The sequence below is a fragment of the Cyrtonyx montezumae genome, unplaced genomic scaffold, assembly GCF_038088225.1.
Source record: "Cyrtonyx montezumae isolate F1298 unplaced genomic scaffold, pur_monq_1.0 scaffold_32, whole genome shotgun sequence".
NCBI classification, from domain to species: Eukaryota; Metazoa; Chordata; class Aves; order Galliformes; family Odontophoridae; genus Cyrtonyx; species Cyrtonyx montezumae.
The window spans coordinates 972,277-998,947 of record NW_027072037.1 but is presented as its reverse complement, the minus strand read 5'-3'; the positions used below and the strand labels follow the sequence as shown (position 1 = coordinate 998,947).

Here is a 26,671-nt window from a genome sequence, read left to right as displayed (position 1 = left end):
GCTTATTCAATTATAGCAATGGGTTCTGTCTTAAGCAGTTTGCAGGTTAGCACAGGAGGAACAGAATCATATTTGTCATTTGGCTGTATGACCAAACACCTGGAGCAGATTTAAGTACTTCTATGTCCTGGGAACAAAGATGAGGGATGTCCTCAAAATGTATGCAACAGTTCTTCGGTGCATTTTAATTAATTGCTCATAGTCAATATTTCAGTTTGGCTTTGCTCTTGTCATACGACTTGGGCATACTCTTGTTACACACTCTAATAGTGTTTTTTTCTTTTAAAGCATTTCATTGCTAATTGTCTTTTATTTCTAGGAATTTTTCTTCCCCTCAGAACACACACACACACATAAACACTCCTGGCCTGGTAATCTCATACTCATGGTACCTGCAGCTTCTCTCTCAATCAAAAATCAGGAATTATTCTAACCCTGCCTTTTGTGTTGTTTACAAACTCTGCTTATTCACTGGGCTAGCTTTGGTTTGCTGTTCTGTAAAGGAAGCAGATCAATCAGCTCTAACAACTGTGTGAGGATGAAATATGTGGCCTGATTACCAAAGGTACAAGCTGATAAGGAGTGGCATTAAGGAACTCTGAAACCACTCTTTGTGTAATCAAAAAGTCAGGGGAAAGGATAGATGAGAAACACAGCTCTAGATCATAGAATCATAGAATGAAAGAATCATAGAATCACAGAATGGTTTGGGTTGAAAAGGACCTTTAAGATCACCTATTTCCAATCCCACTCCCTCTAGACCAGGCTGCTCACAACCCCAGCCAGTCTGGTCTTGAACACTTCCTGGCAGGGGGCACTCACAACCTTGCTGGGCAACCTGTTCCAGTGTCTCTCCACCCTTACAGTAAAGAATTTCATCCTAACATCTAGTTTAAATCTACCCTCTTCCAGTTTAAAACCGTTTCCCCTTGTTCTGTCACCACATGTCCTTAGGAAAAGTCCCTCCCCAGCCTTCCTGTAGGCCCCTTTCAGATACTGGAAGCTCTCATCAGAGCCTTATCTTCCTCAGCCTGAAGAACCCCACCTTTCCCAGCATGTCCCCCCAGGGGATGTGCTCCAGCCCTCTGATCATCTTTGTGACCTTCCTCTGGACCTGCTCCAACAGCTTCATGCCCATCTTGTGTTGGGGTTCCAGAACTGGACACAGTACACCAGGTGGGGCCTCATGAGAGCAGAGTAGAGAGGTGGAATCACTTCTCTTGTTGAATTTCATGAGGTTGGCGTGGGTCCACCTCACAAGCCTGTCCAAGTCCCTCTGGATAGCATCCCTTTCTTCTAGCGTGTCAACAGCACCACTCAGCTTGGTGTCATCTGCAAACTTGCTCAGTGTACACTTAATCCCACTGTCCACGCAGCCTACAGAATGCTAAAGAACACTGGATCCAGCACAGATCCCTGAGGAACAAGTCTCCACTTGGACACTGAGCCGCTGATGGCAACTCTCTGAGCTTGACCATCCAGTAATTCCATACCCAGTGAGTGGGCTATCCATCAGATCCATTTTTCTCCAATGTGGCAACCAGGATGTCATGTGGTACGGTGTCAAATGCTTTGCACAAGCCCAAGTAGATGACATCAGTTGCTCTTCCTTTATCCACTGATGTTTGTCCGCAAGATTTATCTGTTCTTAAAGGGTAATGACTGTACTATTTAACTTCAGACATCTGCCTTACCTGGCAAAATGAGCTGGGTGGGCTCCTCATTTGTTGAGATACACAGAGAGACAGAAAAGAAATAACATCAATAAATAATGGAGAATCAAGCATCAGGAGTTAAATGTGAAGCTAACGTCTCTGAGAATGTGGAAATTGATTGAGACTCAGCACACAGATTAAAACACCTTAATTTAGATGTTTCAGTATGCAAACTCATGCAAATCTCACTATCTGTCTATCAATTTTATGAGGAGTTGTGGGAGACTAGCCAGTTAATTTAGCCAATAATTTATATGTCTAACATCTAATGATCCAGTATTTCCCTAAGGAGGTCGCTTTCCCCTAAATACAGAGCCAAGTGTTGTTTTCTTTACTGAAATACATACAAAAAATGCCAACCAAAGTCAGTGGGAGATGAGGTTGCAGACTGAGAGCAGCAGAATTATAACTGGAGTAGAGTAGGAGTCCTGTTCCTCAGGACACTCCAAAATACATTCACAGTACAGTCTAAGAGATGGGTAATTGCTTTGATTCATCTATAAATCTGTGTATAAGGCTCTCTGTATTCATCAAGCTTTCAAAATCACAAGTTGTCATGACATTCGGGAACAAAATTCAGAGATGAGAAAAAGAGAATACTTATTTTAACTGAGGTCACTGTGAAGTCTGGATGACAACTTTACTCAACTCTAATCCTTTCCCACTACCTTACAGGAATAAAGTTTATCCTCAAAAACAAAAGAAAAAAAACAACAGTAATTAGAATTGGACCTTAACTTTTTATATTCCCATATATCTGAAATGAAAACAAAACAAAACAAAAACAGACGAGTCAGAGAGAATACATATTATCCTACTTCTGAAACGTCTGAAATTAACAGATTTAATTAAAATATGCATCAGAGATAGAGGTAGGGCTGTAGAATCTCCCTCTCCTTCTTATTTGAATAAGTAATTACACAAAATACTTTGATAATATATCCTTATAAGCATAGCCACTGAATTGTTGTACACTACGATTAATGCTTGCTTGCAACACTACAGAAGCCTTTAGATGTTGTGGATGATAACTGGGATGTAGCATTGTAGATGGGGAGGCATGTTGTAAGTCTGTTCTGCTTTAACAAGGCAAAAGAAACACAGAGCAATGGAAAAAACTGTGCACCAGTTTTGTGAAGACCTTCCCACTATCGACATCCATGGACACCAGGATTCACACACCAGGAGAAGTTTGCCTAAAACATGACAGACAGCTCGAGACAATCCCCTTTGTTTTCTATATCTGTGTGTACAGTTACTTATCCAGTTATTCTTGCATTCCAAGCAATCTTTGGGACAAAAGGAGTTGAAGACCACCAAATAAGGCTGTATCTTTTGGGCAATCATTGGGAGTGAGTAGGATAATGATTCTGGGAATGTAATAAATATGTAATACATGTTAAAAATTAATCTGATCCTGAATGATCAACTGGGGGCACAGTTTTTGGAGCATCATCTCAATGCTATCCCAGAACTGCCAACAAGAATACCTGCTTAACAGTAATAAAACTTCTGCTGTTAAGTCTGTTAAGACTTTTCACATCAATTTCTTCAATTCATCTCCTTCTCTCTTACTAAGAAACCCATGTCGGCTTTCAGCCAGGAAACACTAGCTGAGTTTAGCCTCTAGAAATTTTTGTGGAAGTGTTGCATCATTGAATTTTTGTGGTAGAACTCAGACTGTAGTATCTCAAGCTGAAAAGCATAAACCACAGGCCAAGTCCATTTCTTTCTAGTACAACATACAGAAGTCTTCTCTACAGGATGAAGCACACATTACGTTACAGGACTCCAAAAATGAAACAACGTGAGAAGAGCTCTTGGCTCCATTTGTCTCACAAAAGGATGGATGGAAAGTAATGTAAAACTGAGATCTTTCAATTTTTCCTTTCCAAATCCTTCTATTTTGCGAGAGGAATTTGGGGAAGGGAATGTACATTCTCCTTTCCTCCCTTTCGGTGGGAGCAAAAAATTATCACACACATTTGGAGACAGCAGTACTGGCTAACTGCCCATGGGCAAAGCCAAGGATCTCCCTTTTCCCACCCACCTCCTCCCTAGCTCAGAGGCTAAAAAATATATAATGAATTTAGGACATGCAGTTCCTGTTGCTTTGCTTCTTCAGTGCTGGAAGACAGTGTGAAGTTAACATGTTGCTAGAGGACTATCTCCACAATTTATCTCTCTTCAACATCCTACATAGAGAACCAAGATACGACCCACTGTAATTGTCAACTAAAGAAAGGGCATAGCTAAAGTCTTCAATGAATAAGAAATATAAACAGAAGAAATAAGGCATAGATACAGAATAAGAGCTCACAGCATTATTATTTAAGGTGTTTTGATGCACAGAAGTTCATTTACTCATCTGAAAGTAAAACCATATTGTGTCATTTTTGCCATGGTTGGAGTAGTACACGAAGATATTTTCTTACTTCTTAGCAGGTGCAGTAGTTAATAACTCCTTATACTGCTGTAGCTTGCTTATTTGTCTGAAGATGATTTAACTCACTGCCCTTCAGTCTTATTTTGCTGAGGAAAAATCAATATGCAAAACCTGTCAGCAGTCCAAATTATTACACTTATTCAATTACATATATTATTGAGTAGGCAGTTTTACATAATGAAGTTCTTGGCTTAAGTTTGTAAGGGAGTTATATTAAGAGGAAGCAGATATATCTCAGAACGAGCTGAAAGAAACGAAATTGTACAGTTGGGTGAATTTAGTCATCAGCCACCTATGTCAGAATATTAAGTGTTTGAAGAAGTGGTAAGTGAAAAAAACAACAACCACAAAACATTTAATAGTAAACAACAGTCTAAGTCTTTGATCCAGCACTTGGCCCATGATTACAGCTTCCTAAATGATCCCAAAATGTATGATCCTAAATATTCAAAATGCAGAGTGTCAGAATGTGAAAAGGAAGTTTTTTCTTAAGAACTTACAGGAAATCTTCACACTGAAGTTCATACTAAAAGCCACTGAACTTAGTGCTAACCCCTTCTTGTCCCTATTGCAGTTAGCATTCGGTGACTGGTGTCTAAGTGAAGGCAACTATTCCCACTAACAAAGCAAGCAATAACTGCCAGATAGGCTTTCCAGAGTGAAAGTCATCTGACCAATTGCCAACATTTACATTTGAATGGCGGCCAATCCTATTTTTATTTTTTTTTCCCTGTAGTAGTAGTAGTCAGAAAGAGGTAATCCTAGAGAACAATATGTGAAAGTGGCCATCTGAAATAGGTCTGATGACTCATTCCCTCAAAAAGCCAACTATTGTCCACTGACTGTGAAGGCAGCTTTGGGACAACAGCCGGGATAAAAATACTTATGGCATAGAAATCTGCTCTGATATTGTTCTCATCTTCATAGCAAGCTACAAAAAGAGAAGAGGAAGGGAAAAGAAAAGGGAAAGGGGAGGGAAAAGAAAAGGGAAAGGGGAGGGAAAAGAAGGGAAAGGGAAAGGGAAAGGGAAAGGAAAGGGAAAGGGAAAGGGAAAGGGAAAGGGAAAGGGAAAGGGAAAGGGAAAGGGAAAGGGAAAGGGAAAGGGAAAGGGAAAGGGAAAGGGAAAGGGAAAGGGAAAGGGAAAGGGAAAGGGAAAGGGAAAGGGAAAGGGAAGGGGAAAGGGAAGGGGAAAGGGAAGGGGAAAGGGAAGGGGAAGGGGAAGGGGAAGGGGAAGGGGAAGGGGAAGGGGAAGGGGAAGGGGAAGGGGAAGGGGAAGGGGAAGGGGAAGGGGAAGGGGAAGGGGAAGGGGAAGGGGAAGGGGAAGGGGAAGGGGAAGGGGAAGGGGAAGGGGAAGGGGAAGGGGAAGGGGAAGGGGAAGGGAAAGGGAAAGGGAAAGGGAAAGGGAAAGGGAAAGGGAAAGGGAAAGGGAAAGGGAAAGGGAAAGGGAAAGGGAAAGGGAAAGGGAAAGGGAAAGGGAAAGGGAAAGGGAAAGGGAAAGGGAAAGGGAAAGGGAAAGGGAAAGGGAAAGGGAAAGGGAAAGGGAAAGGGAAAGGGAAAGGGAAGGGGAAGGGGAAGGGGAAGGGGAAGGGGAAGGGAAGGGAAGGGAAGGGAAGGGAAGGGAAGGGAAGGGAAGGGAAGGGAAGGGAAGGGAAGGGAAGGGAAGGGAAGGGAAGGGAAGGGAAGGGAAGGGAAGGGAAGGGAAGGGAAGGGAAGGGAAGGGAAGGGAAGGGAAGGGAAGGGAAGGGAAGGGAAGGGAAGGGAAGGGAAGGGAAGGAAGGGAAGGGAAGGGAAGGGAAGGGAAGGGAAGGGAAGGGAAGGGAAGGGAAGGAAAAGAGACAAAGGAAATTCATACAATGCCACCTTTATGGCAGGTTCACACAACTCCCACTGTGTCCCAGACAATCGGTTCGTTTCCTGGGCTATGCCACTGCTAGGCCTTTACAATCAAGGTGGAAATGGAAGAACACTGAAGGATAGTCGATGACCATCACTGCTATCTTATTCAAATGCATGACTGACAGACCATAATAATCACACGGAAGAAAAAAGGGGGAGCAAGGTCAAGCTTTCCTGAAGCAGGTCACACGCTGGAGCAACATTCCTGGTACATAGTTCTCCTTGAAAAGCATTGGGCGTTCTACAAATTCATAGCCCCATCAGATGATGAATAAACAGTGCTCCATTTTCTGCTCGAGGGACTCTATTCCCTTCTCAACACTATGCCACAAAAAGGAAAGGGTCTCATCATTACCATCAGTGGGATTGTTTCAGAGTGGGAAGGGAATCAGCACATGTGTTAAAGATCCTTTCTTGTACCAGTGTGAAGAAACACATCCTCAACACAACTGGAACTCCGAAATCCAGTCTGTATTTGACAGATCCCATGATTTCAGTTGGCTTGCTTAGCAATAGGGATTAGTACATCAGTTTACGAACCAGTATATTAGTTTAGCAATAGGAATCCATGAGTGATAGTTCAAGAACTTTCCATTTCAGCTTTCATAAGTGAACAGTCACGTTCTTCCTCAATAATTTCGCACTGGGGACAAAATACTTCTATCTCCTGCTTCAATTATTTTGCCTCAAGAGAAGTACTGGAGTCACAATGCAATACTTTTATCTTTTGCCTCAAAACGTGCAAATAAATAAACATATGGGTTAAATCACCACTTATTGATAGGCATGCCCTAAAGAAGCTCCCCCTATTCACTCTTTATCAGCTTCCAGTGGCACACTGTTTGTGCTGAGTAGTGGATGGCAAGATCAGACTTCATGGCACCATCGAACTTTGGACAAAAGAGAAAGAGATGCAGTGTGGTTTAATGAACTGTAACCATAGAAACACGGAACTCACAAGCACAGCTGCATAAATAAATGATATTTTGCTTCAATAGATATAGAAAAAAGTTGGAAAAAAAATTAAGAAAAAAGAAACTTCATCTCCTTCATCTACATGGTAAGAATTATTCCTTTCTTTTTGGTTAATAAAGCACTGAGCAGGCAGACAGGAGTTTTTATTTTTAGCTTTCTATTTTTAATGTTAATGTTTCATTTTTATTAACTCTATTTAAATGTAGTTAGCTATACTTCCTTTATTTCTGAAACAAATGTCAGCACATTTGTTTTCCATTATTTTTCACCAGAAATTCTTCAGAAATATCACTGGAACCTATGTTCTTATTGATGAATAAACTGTTTGCAGAAAAATACTTCTATTCAGTCCTGCTCCCCAAAATTAATCTTATCAGAGCTAATATCTTACCAAAGCCTGGATAAAATCCATTCTACCTTCTACTTTTGCAGGTAGTTGGAGCATTGGATGAGATGACATTAAAGGCCATTTCCAACCTTAATGACTGTGTTCCTCTGTTATTAAAGGACTTCCTGACAGTTTTAAGGATTACAAAAGGGACAGATTGAAAGAAGACAGAAGGAATTGTTACTGCAAGGATTTTATGAAATGGGAATAGCAGCTCACGCACATTTTGTGATTAGTAGTATTTTCAGAATGGCAACCATCAAATTCCAGCACACTTCCTTTCCTTCTCTATTCATCTGAAGTCCAACAAACGCTTAGGAGATGACTCAGATTTATTAGCAGGGCTTGTAAAGGAGGCAGCCCTCATGTGAACCACCAAAATGCCACCAAATGTCCTGGTAGAACGTTTCCGTGCTGTCCAAAGTTGATAACAGAAATGTCTGCTCCATTATGGTGATCTGTGCATCTTTTCTGTGAGTCACCTTATGCAATCACTGCCAGACTGGCTGTTGTGAGCACGGTGATAGCAGGAAATAGATTGTTTGCAGAAGGTTCCTGCCTACATCACAAGACCACTCTACGTGGCCTCTCTGAAGATAAAAACCAGTGACAACTACTCCATGGCCATGTAGACAACAAAGCATCTTGATATAGGCTAGTTTAGCAATAGGAATCAGCATATTATTTTAAGGACCAGTATATTCCTTTAGCCAAGGGAATCAATGAATGCTAGTTCATAGGTTCATAAGGTTGGAAAGGACCTACAAGATCATCTAGTCCAACCATAGTTCTAAAACCTTCCTGTTTAGCTTTGCTTGGTGTGTGAACAGCCTTGTTTTTCTAAATGATCCTGCTTCACTGGATTCACCATAGACTACTTTCACCTTTGCATCCACCAGATGCAAGGACTTTGCTCTTGGATTTCACATTATTGTTTGGGTTATAGTGCACCAAGATAGGAAGTTGGTCACTGTGGCATAACAAGCAATGAAAACTTGCCAAAATGGGGAAAAACAGCTAAAATTTTGGCCAAAGAACACCGTGATGAAGCTGATGATGGAAAAATGAAGAAGAACTAAGTGGTCTAAGATCACCAGAGGCCCCCTACCACGTACGCTCAAAAATCATTAGCATATATATTACTGAGTTGTTGGAAAAAGATGAATATGTATGCCAGTGTATTACATATGCATGTCTCAACTCTTTAAATGTAGAACTTGAACTGTGTCATATGCATGTCTCAACTCTTTAAATGTAGAACTTGAACTGTGTCAGTGCACAATTTATTTATCAAGTCATCTGGTACACAGCATGAAGAATAAAGAGTTGCCACTTTCTACCACCACATAGGAGTTAGAGTTTCCTTCACGGACTTCAGAAAACAAACCCACAAAAGGACCTTCCCATCCCAGTAAGGTAAAAAGAGCAGAGTTTAACTAAAGGACACAGCGAGGAGACCTCCAGGGGTCCCAGAAAGACTCCAGGATCCCCTCTACAGGAAAACTGATCAGGTGTAAGGAGGCAGAACCCTATGTTGACAATTTCAGGGGAAGTACTGAATATGTATGTAGTGTTGGGGCCAGCCTTTATGTACATAACACAAGTAATGTGTATAAGCTGAAGCTCTTCTGTGCCAGGTATGCACATGAGGTGGAGTGATCCCCCATGCATCCAGCACCACAATAAAGAATGCCATCACTTCGTGCCACACTGCTTTTATGGATATGGATATTGCTCTTCAGACTGGTGTTTTTGACCACACAACCACCAAACCTAATTTTGAACCACCTCTTAGAGACTATCTAGAACTTATTCTCCAGCTTCCTTCTACAGCAAAAAAATAGCTCAAAAAACACAGGAACCCATATCAAACCCATATCTAACTACCTGGCCATTAGAAACAGAAATCTGTGACACAGCACCTCTCCTCCATCACAGTCAAACCTCAGCATTCTCATTAACAACACACTTCTACATCTTCAACTCCACTAATGTGACTGAGTTTGGAGAAGGGTCATAACATCTCCTGTATCTGCTGCTGCTCCATATGAGAACAAGGCTCTTCTAAGAGTCTGCAGATTGCCTCATGCCCAGACGGTGAAGATTCTGTTAATTCCAACACTGCTACATTATAATCAGTGTGATTCATACCACCTAACTTCAGATGCCCTGTAATTATTGCTTTAATAGGTAGTGGGAAGAAATTGGCACGTCTGCACACAATCTTCATAAGAGAAGATGGGTGTCTAAAATAAGGCAAGTTTAAGTCGTGTTAGTACTTTTAAGTGTGACTTCCAAGCACCTGTCTTCATCTACTGAATATAAGCAGAGCCTAAATAGCTGGCATTAACTGGTTTCTGCTTCAGACCTATACTTAGGTGACACGAATCCATTCATTGTATCTAATGATTGGATTTCTCTGAAATCTTGCTGACAGACACAAAAGCATTCAGCAAGGAGCCAAAGGAGACGATGGTTGGAAAACAAAGATCAGTGAAACTCTTTCTCTTCTATTTGCCTAGGAAAGAGTATGGCTTGATCATAGCTCAGGTACTGATTTTTGCACAGGTGTCTTGTTTATCTCTGCAAGCTAGATATCTGAAATAGACATGGATTCTATCCTCAGTATTGCACGGTCTCTATATTCTACCTTGAAACTCCTTGTTTCTACCTGAGCATAGTAGAAAAGACTCTGCACTGTCAGGTGGATGGATCCATCCGCACAGAAAAGCATCTTTGACCTAAGATAAGCCTATTCAGGCAGATCAGAGCTATCCGTGTCAGTATCTTGGTTAAAATAGGAGACAAGTAGAGGACATTTAGGTGTAGAAACACATTCTGAGCCATACCCTCCCTGCTGTGGCAATTCAATAGCTTTAAAAGCTGGGCGTGAGAAGAACAAATAAAGTCTTTGTGCACAGCTGCATCAACAAGGGAGACACAAGCACACATGCATAGGCACACAATGAAATAACAACTACCCAGGGGTGCCAAGCGAAAAGAGAGCAGATAACTGAAAGGTTCCAGAAGAACAAGAGGCTGATGAGCCATGGGGTGGAATGAAAATCTAAAATTGATCCATGACCATCATCGCTTCTGTTTCTTCTTATTCAAATTGTTGTGCTGTATCACACCTTGGCTCATTCCAGGACAATACACTTTAGGCTCTATAAACATTAAATCAGAGTCTCAGACATCTCAGATCTCTCAAGGAACTCCGTAGCATGTGAGAAACGTCACACTTGAAACTACTTACAAGATTTAAGCTTGCTCTATTTTAGATATTTATCTTATGTTGAGAAGATTGCGTGTGAAAGTGCAGATTTCTCTCCATCTTTCTTTAAAGCAATCGTTATGGAGACCTGAAATCAGGTAGTATAAATCTCACTGAGTATAACATAGCACTCTCATAAAAAGTAGGCATAGTGTACCTATATAGTTTCCCATATACATTTTCTGCAAGGAAAAAAGACATCAACTAATCTGCTTTGAGAATAAGGGGATTTGTATCTCAGGCTTTACCTCTTTGATCTACAGATCTGCAAAAGGAGCAAAATGACTTGCTCGGATGTAGCGTAGGTGCATTTGTGGGCATTAACATTTAGCTAGCTGAATCCCATGATAAGTACACAAGATCATATAATTAATTTGGGAGGGTTAGAATAGGCTTTTAAAGTTATCTAGGTAAACTCCCATGTCACAGGTAAGGCCATCTCCCACCAGACGATGTTGCCTCAAGTCCCATCTAACCTCGCCTTGCTCCAGGGATGAGGAATCCATAGCTTCTCAGGGTGACCCATGCTAACACTTCATCATCCTCATCTTGAATAACTTCTTCCTTATGTCTAGCCTAAATCCCACTTTCCATTTAGAATGGCCATTATGTCTTTGCACAAAAGACTCCCTCCATATTTCTTAACAGGCCCCTATAAGCCTCCATTGAAGGCTGCAGTGAGGTCTCCCTGGAGCCTTCTCTTCCCTAGGCTGAACAATCCCAGTTCCCTCAACCTGTCTTCATAGCAGAGGTGCTCCAGTCCTCTGAGCATCTTTATAGCCTGCTCTGGACCCTCTCCAGCACTTCTGGCATCTTTCTGGGTTGGGGCCTCAGACCTGGACACAATCCTGCAGATGGGGCCCCATGAGGGCAGAGCTGAGGGGGACAATCCCCTCCCTGCCCTACTTCCACCCCCACTGTTGATGCAGCCCAGGGTGCAGCTGACACAACCCAGGAAACCCTCATCCAGCATCTGAGTAATTCCTGTACCAGGCTACACCTCAGGGTTGACAACAGCTCAACAACATGTGGCTGGAAAATAAATAAACAAATAAATAACAAAATAAAATTGAGCGATAAAAATGAAACACATATATATATTTTGAACGACCATATGGATCAATTCTTTATCAATTTTTACGTGGCACAAAGTTCGCTGAGGACTGCTGACAGCTACAGCTGGGTCCAGCAGAAACTTGGGCAGCTTCACAATAAAACAGAGGCAAAAACTGGAACAAAGAGAGATTGAGAATACTGATATAAGAAATAGGCTGGTCCCACTGCCTGGAGAATTTGAGGTGTCATTCCCCTTTCTCCTTTCTTTTCAGCTTTTGGTTTTCATTATTTCTCCTTATCACTTTAATTCCCTCTCTAGAGCAAAGGAGTCAGATTCTGTGTCCTGCTGAGATCTCATTTTCTTCAAATTCTCTTTTTCAAGCATATTTTGTAGGTGATGGCTGGACAGGTTTGTACACATAGGGTCTATTGCGGGCTCCTTATTTCTTATCATATAAAGGCATCTGAAGAATTTAAAGCTTTTAAGAGGAAATAGTCAACATAAAGTTCACACACAAAAAAAAAAAAGGAAAAAAAGAAAAAAAAACCCAGAAAATCTCAAAGTAATCAGTTTCTGAAGCATTGCAGGCAGAGCCCAATAGCAGAGAGTGGAAACAGTACTGTGAAAAGATAAAACAGTAATGAGCATAACATCTGGGCATGAGAAGCAGAGTGGGAGAAAAAGGTGGTAACATCAGGGCCCTGATACTTCAGGGCTGGCTGTTTTCTATAACACAGCACAAGCCTTGCTCTTCAAGACTGGTGAAAAGCTCTGAAACTGTGTTCTGTTGGATCTCATCCAGATGAGTTATGGGGAATCATTTAGTTCATATCTGCGTTCACAGATGCTGAGCACAGCAAGGGGCAAAGCAAAAGCAGGAGAGTTAAGTTATTGCAAAATGTAGGAACCCATAAGATGTTTTTCCACTTCTAAGAGTGCATCTCCTTTCATGCACTACTTTTAGCTACGTGAAACATCACTGCAAAAAAAAAAAGACAACAGAAGCTACTATTACTATCATTTTTACTATGAATTTTTACCCCACGTAGCTGGATTTGTAGTATCACAGAATCAAAGAATTATCAGTGTTGGAAAAGACCTCTAAGATCATCTATTCCACCCAACACCACCATGCTCACTAAACTGCACTCTGTGATACAGTTGTTCCAGATATTGTAGAAGTATAGATTACACAGTTTGGGCTTGTGTTTTACATGCAATTATTTGACTTTGTATTGCATGTAACAGAAGAATATGGAGTTACAGCACTTTCAGAGCAAGGCAGTACAGTTTAGCTCATTTGGAGGATAAACCACAGTAACTTGAACATGTGTCTGAACCTCTGCAGACCCCCTAAAAACTCACAGTCTCATTTTATACCCTGAATACCCTCTAAGGAGAAAGAAATTCTCAGCAAATTCATGTATCAAACTGTTTCTTGGAAATTCACTACCCAGGAAGGAGTTCTTCTTTCTTTCAGTTTTTCTGTCAGGCAAGGGATTTACTTGTCCTATATTTCTCTTTCTTTGAATGGAAATAAGGTGGCAACATCTTTATCCAGTACCTGCTATCATTAATGTCTTATTGTTACAGACAATTAAGAAAAAGATACCACCTCTTCATCATATTTGTCCAGACAGTGCTTGGTAACTTACAAGACAGGTTCAACCAGGGAAAGTAGCACCCAATCCATTAAGACTGGGAGCAAAAATGCTTTGGAAGTAATTGGGTGCTTCCTAAATATTCATTGTGTGGGGAGTATGTCACACTGGTACACCACTTGTAACCATCACCAGCAAGGTATTTTTCTAAACAGTAGTAGTATATTGAAGTTATTGAGAATACAGGTCTGCTGATGTCCCATCCTTCAGTGATGTAGATAACACCTTGTTGGAAATGAGAGTGGCAGGATATGGCTTGAAATGAACATCAAACATTAAAAGCAAGTCTAGAAGGTGAGGGTTTAAAGGGGATAGAGTGGGATGTTACAGCACCAGCGCCAAAGATGAAATGAAATACATGTAAAACATGTCTACAGTAACTAACAAAGGTATGGAGAAATGGCAGCAAAGAGGATTCCTTGAAAGAAATGGCTTTCAAGCAAGAAAAAAAAAAGCCAGAACTGTTCACTGGAAAATAAATATCTCAGATGAAATGTGGCTTCTTGACCTAAAGCCCTGTACTGAGGTAGAACTCATCGCCATAGGAAGTTGTGAACAACAACAACAAAAAAAAGTCTGGGCAAATTTACAAAACTCAAATTCACCATGTGTCCTATCCACCCGAGGGATGCTGTGCCCATGTGTGTCAGATGAAAGAGGAGCAACACTGCTCTTGTCCATCCAACAGTACTCTTCCCACTGCGTAAGCATCACCTGTTCATCTTCATGTATTACTCAAGAGAGTAGAGAAAAATGTGAAGCAATGAGAGAAAAGCCCCTCTTCAATTGACACATGCCCTGGAAGATTAAGACTGCACATTAAGACTGGAAAAAGCTGACAAAGCCAAAAAATGGATGGGGAACAAAATAAAGAGCGTTACCTCTTTTGCTGAGGTAGTGCTTGAAAGGATGTAATTTTTCCCTGCCCATATGGGTGATGCATTTTCATCACACTAAGATGCAGAAGGATTTCCAGTGGCACTCAACCTCCTTTATTACTGAGCTGTGCACTTGGAATTTGAAATAGGTAGGACACAAGAGTTTGATCTGCATAGTATCTTGGTTACCAAAAAGCAGAGGGTTCTTCTGGATGTGAGTTATAAGGAACAAGGTAGATGATGGTCTACTTTGACCTTGGAAAATCTATGAATTCTTGAATCCATATAGGGATCATTATCAGTTTTTGATATCATTCAGTGGAGAAGAAACTGTTATTTTCCCTTTTGTCTTTGTGCCACTTCTGGGCTGAGGAATAATTGGTAAACTCTTCTGCAATGAACAAAAGGAGTCTCAAAAGCACATTCCCAGGGCTGGAATGAAACACATAAATATAACTTTTCCTCCTTTCCATCAAACCACCTGGTTCATTTGTCTAAAGTTCTGAACAGCAGAACTCTGGTGGACACACTCCAAGCAGCTAAAATGCCTTGCTGCAGAGGAAGCACTACAGTAACACATTCATCTGCATCCGACCTCCTCTTGCTTCTGGGCTAAAATATGTGGCCAGAAAAAGAGAAGAGAAAGATCCCCTCTTTTATGACACACACAGCATGTTTCATCTGCAGTTCTCAGCAGTTTTACCCATTCAAGTCACAGCAGAAGCAGTTTGGACACGACTCAGAAAAGAGACCCTGATTTCCAATTAGCTGCTTTGTCATTGTTTGCCCTTCTCTCATTGGTGCTGGCCACTGGCAGCTCCTGCTGCAGTGAGAAACGAGACAGGATATTAAATCATTAATTTCTTTACTTGCTGCCTCAGTTTCTTAGCAATCTTTATCAAGATTACAGTCACCATGACATTAATCCCTGTAAAGGTCTTCAGATCATGTGATAGAGAGGCAAAATTTATTACTGAGGTGATGAGGGGGAATGAGCAATTGCTGTTACAGAGCAGACCAATGAAGCACTTATGTATTAATCCCCAACAGCCCAACACTCCAACATCCTATCAAGACATTTCCTTCCGAGGCCCACTGTGATTCTTGTTGCTGTTGTCATTATGGTTTCGATTCATTTGGTAGATATATGGCACTGCATCACCTCATGTATGGAAGCAAATCCCTGACCTCTGATTATAACCAGCAATCAACACAGTGTGTCCCCATGGATTGAGGTTTTTTTCATCCTTATGTTTCTTTAGGCTCAAACAACTGCAGTGACTGCATTTTTTCCAGTAAGCTGTTTGCAGTGACACTGCTGGAAACCCCTGCAGCCATAACAGGAAAGGTCTGGAAACCTTCACGTCGATACACACAGCATAACCCAAGCTAAAACTCACCTGGAGAAGAATCATTAAGAGGGTTGAGGGCAGCTGCCCTCCGTATTTTCTCCAGACAGGTTTCTTGCTCCTTTTTAATTATGCAGTTGGAATGTGTTGCTGTAACCTGAAATGGGAGAAGAAAAAAAAAATGTGAAAGAACAGTTATAAATGTAAAATAGCTGGAGAGTTTATGAAGAGACATCGGGATGTTTTGATGTCCCCTTCCAGAAGGAAGAAAGTAATAAAAACATCTTTAATAGATGAGAGGAAACTGCGACACACTTCTTGATGTTTATTTGTTTGTTCTAGAGAGAAAGCTTAAGCCTAGAATTACAGTCTTCATAAGAATTTTTTTAACACTGCTCTATCAAAGTGCAGTCTGCAACGTGTTTGCTTTGTCTTATTGCATTTCTTCCTTATATAAAGCAGAAGTGAAGTTACCTCAAAATAAAGAAATAATCTAAAGAGGAATCAGAAATCATTTGAGGCTCTGTTTGATCTTCTGCCACTCTCTTATGAGTCTCACACAATCCATTAACCTCACTCAGGACCCTAAACTAAATTAAAGTTCTTGCTCCCAGTCTTTCACCCCGTCCATTCTTTAATGCTTCCTACTTCTTTTCTTCCGAATGAATACAAGGCAGCTTGCTTGCCAAGAGAGAAATGCAATGCCAATTCAACTGAGATGACTTGATCCAAAACTTCTTTTCTATCTTTAAGGCTCTAAGGCAGCCCACTACAATAAAATATATATATATAATAAAAAAAAATGAAGAAAAAAAAGGAGAAAAAGAAAAGATAAATGAATATAAAAGAGGAACATTGTGGCCAACAGAATGCAGGCAATCCCAAAGCAGCAACAAACTGAAAATGGGACCCATTCTCAGAAATCAATAAAAGATTTTTATTCCTACTGCAGAAGGTGGCCAGGGGACGTCAATTCAAGGGAAATAAAATCTCAGGTTTCATTAGATCATTTCACAGGGGTACTGCTAAAGTTCCAATCAAATTCTGTGGAAAGTCTCACGAAAATTCACACAGTAGGTGAAAATGGTGTAGGTCAACTCAGTTCACTGCAGGCTACTTGGTTGTCTGTTTTTCATCCTAATTTCTTCACTCTATATAATGGAGGATTACTTAGGAAGTGGCGTGTACCTGCTGAGTTCATAGGTTCATAGGTTCATAGATTCATAAGGTTGGAAAGGACCTACAAGATCATCTAGTCCAACCATCCTCCTGTCACTATCCCTACCCAACTACTAAATCCAATCCCTTAGCACCTCATCTAAACGCTTCTTGAACAGCGCTAGGGACGGTGCCTCAACCACCTCCCTAGGCAGGCCATCCCAGTGCCTGACCACTCTTTCAGAGAAAAAATGTTTCCTCAGGTCTAATCTAAATCTTCCCCAGTGCAACTTGTGGCCATTCCCTCTCGTCCTGTCATTATTTATCAGGGAGAAGAGGCCCACCCCCTCCTCACCACAACCCCCCTTCAGGAAGTGGTAGAGTGCAATAAGGTCTCCTCTGAGCCTCCTCTTCTCCAGACTAAACAATCCCAGCTCCCTCAGCCGCTCCTCATAAGACTTGTGCTCCAGACCCCTCACCAGTTTTGTTGCCCTTCTCTGAACACGCTCCAGGGCCTCAATGTCCTTCTTGTAGTGAGGGGCCCAAAACTGAACACAGTACTCGAGGTGCGGCCGTACCAGAGCTGAGTACAGGGGGATGATCACCTCCCTGCTCCTGCTGGCTGCACTATTTCTAATACAGGCAAGTGTTCTGTGTTCCCTTAGCTGATAAGAAGAAACAAGCAAGCAGGGAAAATAATACCTGAATTCAATTTCTTTCAATTTATTTTTGGAATCCCATCCACACGGATTTGCCTTTACTTCTCTCACAACCCAGTACATGGAATGGAATGGAATGGAATGGAATGGAATGGAATGGAATGGAATGGAATGGAATGGAATGGAATGGAATGGAATGGAATGGAGCAAACAGTTTGGGTCACACACTGAATACATGCTTACAGCACATCCCACGGCATACATAATCCAAGTTTGGTTATACTTCGTTGTGCACTCATGTAGGCTAAGTGGCAGGGACCCGTTTGTAGGCTTTTGGCATTGTAATGGTTACCAACCCTACTTCAAAGAGAGGATTTCTTAATGAACCTCTAATGGAAAGCCTTCCTCACCATTGGAAGGAACTGCTATTGCTACACAGTTCCACCTCTAAAGTCCCAGTAATAAATTCAAGCCCTCTGCTCCACGGGATACACCAAGCACAAGCATATTAGAGTTGTTTATCTTGGAAGCAAAATGTGTTCTGTTTTAAGGGCTCCCAAGGGCCTGGAAAATAGACACTGTCACAGATCTCTGGGATCTCTCAAGAAAGTAACAGCTTTTACTACATCGTCCCCTGAACGTCACCAAAGATAGGGAAATTTCTTTGGCCACACAGCTGCCCATGTCTGAAAGGAGTGCCTGGGAGCTGTCTCGATACAAGAACTTCACAGTTCCTATACGCTTTGGCACGTACAGATTACAAAAGCTTTCATTTCGTAATTGCCAACTCTGCAGAGGCAGAATACAAAGAAACAAAAGGAAACATCTCTTAACTTATTGTTAAGCTGCAGAATTCTCTGAAGCTTCATATCATGGATGTTGAGTGTCCACTGATGTTCAAAACATACACATGGATGGATGGATGCAAAGTCCATCAAAGGATGCAAAACATTAAGAAACCCACCATGCCCAACTTCTAATGTCCTACTGGTCCTTTAAGAAGATTTAGATTCCATCTATAATCAAAGGACAAAAGAGTGTGATTTACGCTTCCATTTTTGACATCTTTAGTGAGAAGTAAATCAAAGCTGAAACTCTAATGACAATAAATAGAGTGTAAGGTGAACAGCTCGTTTCACTGTTTTCTTCACAGACATTCACATTTAGTCAGATGCATCAGACTAAACAGACTAAATTTAGGCAGTGGCATTTGAGTAAGCCTTGTTCAGGCAGTACAGAATGTGGAGAGAGCACTAGAGTCCTATGCTTCAGCTGCTCTTTCAGCCTTATTTAAGCTTCCACAATCAGCAGAATGCTTTGATATACCCTTCCATGTCCATCTTTACGTTGTTATGTAGCAGCCCTAATCAACAGATGACACCATGCTGGGCGTGTTGATCTGCAGGAGGGTAGAAAGGCATAGCAGAGGAACCTGGATAGACTGGATCTACGGGCCAAGGGGAAACTGTATGAGTATCAATAGGGCCAAGTGTCAGGTCCTGCATTTTGATCTCAACAACCCCAGGCAACCCTACGTGCTTGGGGAGGAGTGGCTGGGAAGCTGCCTTATAGAAAGGGACCTCAGTGTGCTGCTGGACAGTGGGCTGAATATGAGCCAACAGTGTGCCCAGGTGGCCAAGAAGGCTGATGGCATCCTGGCCTGGATCAGGAATGGGGTGGTGTGCAGAACTAGTACTATACTTGGCACTGGTGAGGCCCTACCTCAAGTACCATGTTCAGTTTTGGGCATCTTAATACAGAAAGGATATTGAGGTGCTGGAGCAGGTTCAAAGAAGGGGCAACAAGGCTGGGAAGGGCTTGGAGAATATGCCCTACGAGGAGAGACTGAAGGAGGTGGGGCTGCTAGGTCTGGGGAAGAGGAGGCTGAGCGGAGTTGGTCTCTTCTCACTGGTGACAGGTGACAGGACAAGGGGACGTGTCCTCAAGTTGTGCCAGGGGAGGTTCAGGTTGGATATAAGGAAGAACTTCTTTACCAGAAGGGTTGTTAAGCACTGGAATATGGTCCCCAGGGAGGTGGTTAAGTCATCATCTCTGGATGTGTTTAAAAACCTTCTGGATGTGGTGCTCTCAGGGACATGATTTAGTAGTGGGTTGTTAGACTTCGGGTAGTATGGTTAGGGTGAGGACCTGATGATCCTGAGGGTCTTTTCCAACCTGAGCAATTCTATGATTCTATGGTTCTAACAGACATTAAAAATATTATCAGAGAACAAGGAAACTAAGACAGAAAAAAAAAGGAGAAAAGAGCAACCTCAGTGAGAGAATAGAAGCTGCCTGTCATCTCCACTAATTAGCAGTGTCTTTTCAGAGAAAATAAAGCCGTGTTTGGATCACTTATAACAAAACAATTCTTTGTTGAAAGCAGAGATGCTTTGAGGTTATCATGTTTTTCTGAAAAGATCCTTGTTTCACGTGTCTCCACTAACTATGTACTGGCAGAGTTTATGCCTTTAATCTGTCAAGCCAGTCTTTAACAACTGAACAGCAGAGCTCAGCTGAAATGGAAGCATATGTTTGAATTTCATGGCCCCACGACGTTGCTTCATTCGCCTCAAGGACATTTATGATTTCCTGAACTCATTGTAGGCAACCTGGTGTCTGCTTCCCAGAAGACTTCAGTGATCCATGCTGTTAAAGATTATTTTGATACATACCAGAAAAATCAAGAAACGTGGTGGAAAATGTAGGAAATTCACATTTCAATTATATATATATACACTCAACGAAGAGGAGGAGATTGAGCCACACCAGTTTTGAAAAGGAATATATTCTCAGTACATTAGGTGATTTCAGTTCTTTTATTTCTCACTGCCTTAATCTTTTACCAACAGACAATAAATTACACTATTTTTTTCCTATACTGAGCCTGCTTTGACCTTGAAGTTAATTGGTGAGTGATCTCCCTGTCCTTATCTCAACCTATGAGTTTTTCTTCACTGTATTTTTTCCCCATCACTCTGAGGAGGTGAAGAGAGAGATCAGTGTGTGGTGGAGCAAACCTAACCATCAGTGTGAAACCACCACGTGAAGACAATACAGATGTGCAAAACATTGACAGCTTTCATTTTTAACTTTTTGATTCCTATTAAAGTGATTATCTCAGAAATCAAGAAATGAGTGATGTGCATAACTTGCATTATGTAACTCTTGGTCGATCCCTTGGCATAACAATTTTAACAAGTGGTGTTATCATGTAACAGCATATATATACTTTCTCATACATAATATCAAGGTGCTGCTTTAATGGGAATTGTCCTGTTAAGAAAGCCATTCTTAGTGCACAAGCAGAGCTGCACACCTCTGCCACATCCAGAACTGAGTTAGCTTCATGAATAGATTAGATTAGCAAATATTTAGAGTCAACTGTTCAGGCAAGACATTCCTCAGCATATGGATGCTCCAGGGAAGTAACCAGGGAAGGAATTATGTAGATCAGAAGGCTAACATTCACTTTTTTGCTTATGGAAATAAACAGGTGTAGGAAGCTTCTTCCAGCAGAAATTGTAAATGAGCTCTCTTCCTTCTTCTTTCAGTTCAAGAACACCAAACACTGGGAACAAGACAGGTGAAAGTAAATTTGGGTGTAACTTCTTCCTCTCCACAAGAATTCTGTATTGGAAAGACAACAAGCCAGGCTGCTTGATTTGGTGCATAAAGATCTATCTACACAGCACTGCAATAACCCTTCATCTTTTCCCAGCATGCAGCATTGACTGTGCCCTGAATTAGGTATGGAGTGGCACAAGTCACTGACATTGCCTACTGGGTCCTCATCTCCTGTAAACCTGCACGTGGGGAAAATGTAGTCCTGAAAACATATCCAAGGAGCCCAAAGCAAGGCTGAGAGTAGACAGCTCCAGAAAAGCAGCACTAGACTGCATTAGGAAGATGCTTCCTAACCACTGGTGCTGAGGAACAGGAGATATAACCTTAAATCAAGCACCATGTTCAGACAGCTGTCCTGACTGCTTGTATGACAGTATTTGACATGTGGCTATATCCAAGAGGAGGAAGTTAGAAGACTCAGTATAGATGCCTAGACCACTTGATATGCCTTAGGGTATCTCAATAGACCTCCAGTTGCTGCTGCCAGCATTGGACTTTATGTTCACCCTTCGTCAGGATATTTTGGACTCTGCAAGGCACATCTAATGGCAAAAGGCTTTTACACTTCAGCACTTCACTCATTTTCTAAATTATATTAAGTACATGAACATCTCAGAGATAAAACAGGACATTCTTCATAAAAGGGAACGTAATCCTTGTGCCACATTCAGATTCACTGATAAAACCTTGTGCATAAAGAGGGGTTATTGAGTAGCTGGAAGAGTTTGGAAAAAGAAAGAGCAGAGAATGATGTCCCAGAGTTATCCAAACTGATTTGGATCATCTTACTGGTGAGCAGTAAGAGCCTAATCAAAAAACCTGAGCTGTCTTTGACTACACGCAGTCATTCAAAATCACTGAAGTGTTCTGCTCATTTTACTTTCTATAAGAACATTCCTGTTTGTTTTAAAGTGTGATTTCCCTCTACAAGCTAACTCAATGGAACCACAGGAGTGAGAAAAGTCACCAGAGTTCTTGAGATACTCCAGGGTGAGGCAGGATGCTCTGAAGTCTTAATGAAGAAGTGATAATGAACTATGTAATTCCTTTGGCATCTTCATTTTTTTACAAAGACATGATCTTTGTAAAATATAAAAAATACAATGATTCAGTAGCATGAACATTTCTTTCCATATTCTGCCTGTGAAGACTTGATCCTTTTTTTTTTTCCAAAATGATTGAGAATATTTTCATACAGTTCAGGATGTGTCATATCACACACCATGAAATAAGGAGAAGGGTAAGAAACAGAGAGTATGGAACAGCAAAACAAACTTCACTAAATCCTTCATGCAAGGTCTTCTACATCAACATCAAGTTGATGCAAAGTAATGCAAGTAAGATGTTTCATCCATTACGTTTAGAAGATCATTTTGCTTTGTACTAAATTGTATTTGTTGATAATTTTACTGTGACTCCTTGCTTTAAAGCTAGCTCAAAAAAGGATACATTAGTATCTGTGAGCATATCAAATAAAATAAAATAAAATTAAATTAAAAAAACAAACAAACACTTACTTTGTAATGGAAACGATATCACTAGATTCAATCCCTATTCCTAGCAAGCATTCCTGGTCAAACTTGAGCCAAGACTTGAAAAACATTGTTAAAAGTAGAGGTGTTTGAGAAGAAGCTCTGACTATCTGTGTTTTTGTTGCTTTTTTTTTTTTTTAAACTGATTTACATGATCAGGGTACCCACAGAGTTGGCACTTATTGTCTCCAGGAGAACCTTATGTTGCTACTTGGTTTTGCTTTTGTCTGCCTGGGTAAACACAATGCAAACTACTGCTCATTTCAAAGCACTTAGGACTAAGTGAAAGGGCAAAGTGATTAAAAACTTATTTAAACCAAGGAACAATTGTACAATGCGTTAAGTAACAACAACAACAACAACAATCTAAGAGTGCAAACTGCTGAAACAGAACACTGATCTCTTTCAAACGGGTTTACATGAATTTAAGATATGGTTATCTTCTAACATTGACAGCTCCTGCAGAGATGCAGGTCTTACTGTAGATTACAAAATAACTGCAACATAATCAACAGCTCCTTTCACTCAGTATGTACCTTTTGAAGTGGTAACTCTGGACAAAACATGTTATGCAACATCAGGAAAATCCATTTTGGAGTTTGTCTTAACTGGCTTTCTATCCCATTGATGGGTTGAAAATCCTCTCTTTGAGAATGATGAGACATTATCAGCATAGCTGACAACTTCAACAGGAACTGACTTCTTAATTTAAACCAAAGTATATCTTTATCCTATCTCTAATGGCCAGCAATATCAATTTATGTCTCTTGAAGTCTTGTTACTACAGGGAGAGGGATGGAACCACTCATCGGACAAGTGTTTAGAAATCCTTCTAAACATAATGTGCTTGAAGTGAAACTAAAGATTGATAATCCTTGCTGATCATTATTGTATTATGTAAGATGGACTCTTCCATAGTTTTGATGACTTTCCAACGTTATGACTCCTTCCATAGTCCAACGTTAAAGACATCAAAGACTTGAAAACCTGATAGTCTCCAGACAACACCACAATTTCCACTTTTCTTTAACAGTATTCAAGAGTAATCGGATTTAAGAGTCTTGGAGGGTTTTTATCTTTTTTTTTCATTTTTCCAGCTAGAAACCTTTGAGAATGGAGACCGCAAGACCCCTCAACTTGCACCAGTGCTCAACTGACCTCCAGGCAAAACAGTAACACTTCATATCCAATTTATGCTCACAGTCTATTGTCATCATGACGTGCATCGTGACAAAGAGTCAGGTTGCACCTTCTTTATGACTTCCTCACAGTTATTGTAAGGTTCCTACAGCCTACGCAAGGCTGTTTTCCTCATCCTCTCCTCATAGGCCATTTGGATGACTCTCCTCTGAACTCACTTCAGTTGACCAACATCTTTTGTGTACTGAGAAGCTAAAAAACAGATGCAACATGCTAGAAGGGGATAACTGCTTCCTAAGATCTACTGGTTATGGTCTTGTTAATAAGTCCAGGACACTGCTGACTTCAATCTGATTTCCTCAGCATCTGTGTACAGTGTGCAAAGACAAGGATGTCAGTAACTGAATGGTTTATCAGATTGAAGAAAACTCATGATGAGTTTCACTGTGTGAAGGCAGAGGGAACCTGTGCTACTTCTCTCACTGAGGGAACACTGATAAACAGAAAAGCATTTGGGATTTCTGTATTTGTCATGCTGCCGGATGCCACGTTCATTTGCAAGGCAAGTTTTGTTATTACTTGATATTACTTGTCCATTGATACTTCATTACTTTAAACAAAAGCCCAAAGGAAAAAGATCTTAGACAGGAAATTTGTTTTGTGCAGGCTCCCAGTAAGTTCAATAGAAACCCCATCTGAGTCACACTTGGAACAGAAATGCGTGAAGAACAGCTACAGGAGGCTGAGGAAACACTTTCTCCACACACACATATATACCCTACCCAGGGGAGAAAGCTTTAATTAATCCACTAATTAAATTAAAACTATTTGCCCTCAACTATCACACACATTCCTCCTTTTCAGTCCTCCCCACGGGCGGTTCCAGTAAGTGCGTCGTGCTACAGCTTCCAGCCTGATATTCCCCAAAGGGGCTTTGGGATTGGAGGGAGTACTGAAGAATGGAGGCAAAGAGCTTATTACAACAGTGGTAATAACGGGAAGTACTCAAGCTTATTCTCAATTTCCCTACTCCATTCAGTGCTAAGAGACGTTGGTTCAGAAATTGTGCCAAAGTGAGGGGAAAAACCGACGACAAAAAACTCTCAGATCCCACAGGGAATCAAAACTCTGTACAAAAGATCTTGCCTAGATTAGCTTTCTCAACAAACCCTCCTTTCTCACTCTCGTTTCTGGAGTGTTTCACCACTAGTCCTCTACAGAAACTCAAGGAGGGGAATAAAGTTTGTATTCATGAAGGAAAGGAAGGAGCAGTGAATGGTGTGCTGGAGCACCAGCACAGCAAGCTGAGTCAGCGAGGAGCTGAGCAGAGGGGTTAGAAAGGAAAAGAGACCTGAGAACATGAGGTGTGCTTAGAAAATCCTGCTGGTGAATGCACTGTACTGTGAGAGCTGAGTCTCAAACAGGTTCCAAGGCATTCTGACATAGGATACGTTACGAAATAAAACCACAAAAATTACTAGAAAACCAACCAAACAATAAAACCCAGAAAGTGCCAGATTGCATACACAGCCTCAAATTCCTGCATCACTGCAGGATCTGATTTGATTTAAGGAGGGACAACACACAGTGATAGAATTGGTCTTCTTCTAAGAACAGATCTCCCCCTTAAAGAGTGACTTTGTTCCAAATAAACCTGCAGGACCTGGATCCATTTCAGATCCTGACAGCTAAGCCACAGGTCTCACTTTCAGAGTCTTACCATGACCTAAATTCTGCTCCAGTGTTTTCTGCTCTTCCACTATACAGCAACTTGCTCAGATAGGTGATATCTTAGTGAATAAGGGCAGATTCTGGACACGTTCCACTATCCTCGTGGTACATCTCCCCTGTTGTGCTCAGCCCCAACAAAGCACAGCAGGCAGCTGAAGTGTTAAGGCAGCCATCCTGGCTGGCAGGTACAAGGGCATTCATGCTGCAGAACACAGTGGCACTGGGGCTTTCTCCAAGGATAACAGATGCTTCAGCTGTGCTGTTTGCAGCTGACTGCAATGCGCAGACATTTCAGACACAGAATCTTTTTGCATATTGAAACAAGAGACAATTTTTCAATGTCAAAATTTAAGAGAAAAAAGGAGAGGAGAGGAGAGGAGAGGAGAGGAGAGGAGAGGAGAGGAGAGGAGAGGAGAGGAGAGGAGAGGAGAGGAGAGGAGAGGAGAGGAGAGGAGAGGAGAGGAGAGGAGAGGAGAGGAGAGGAGAGGAGAGGAGAGGAGAGGAGAGGAGAGGAGAGGAGAGGAGAGGAGAGGAGAGGAGAGGAGAGGAGAGGAGAGGAGAGGAGAGGAGAGGAGAGGAGAGGAGAGGAGAGGAGAGGAGAGGAGAGGAGAGGAGAGGAGAGGAGAGGAGAGGAGAGGAGAGGAGAGGAGAGGAGAGGAGAGGAGGGGAGAGGAGGGGAGAGGAGGGGAGAGGAGGGGAGAGGAGAGGAGAGGAGGGGAGAGGAGAGGAGGGGAGGGGAGGGGAGGGGAGGGGAGGGGAGGGGAGGGGAGGGGAGGGGAGGGGAGGGGAGGGGAGGGGAGGGGAGGGGAGGGGAGGGGAGGGGAGGGGAGGGGAGGGGAGGGGAGGGGAGGGGAGGGGAGGGGAGGGGAGGGGAGGGGAGGGGAGGGGAGGGGAGGGGAGGGGAGGGGAGGGGAGGGGAGGGGAGGGGAGGGGAGGGGAGGGGAGGGGAGGGGAGGGGAGGGGAGGGGAGGGGAGAGGAGGGGAGAGGAGGGGAGAGGAGGGGAGAGGAGGGGAGAGGAGAGGAGAGGAGAGGAGAGGAGAGGAGAGGAGAGGAGAGGAGAGGAGAGGAGAGGAGAGGAGAGGAGAGGAGAGGAGAGGAGAGGAGAGGAGAGGAGAGGAGAGGAGAGGAGAGGAGAGGAGAGGAGAGGAGAGGAGAGGAGAGGAGAGGAGAGGAGAGGAGAGGAG

General features: G+C 42.0%; 1 protein-coding gene across 4 annotated transcripts in view; it reads right to left on the bottom strand.

Moving 5' to 3' along the window:
- Window positions 1-26,671, bottom strand: part of ADCYAP1R1 (ADCYAP receptor type I) — a 130,762-nt gene that overhangs the window by 59,588 nt on the left and 44,503 nt on the right. For all 4 annotated transcript variants that reach the window (XM_065744807.1, XM_065744808.1, XM_065744809.1 and 1 more), the window contains exon 3: window positions 15,691-15,796. In XM_065744807.1, the coding sequence (XP_065600879.1) occupies window positions 15,691-15,796 (106 nt within the window). The remainder of the gene's footprint in view (window positions 1-15,690; window positions 15,797-26,671) is intronic.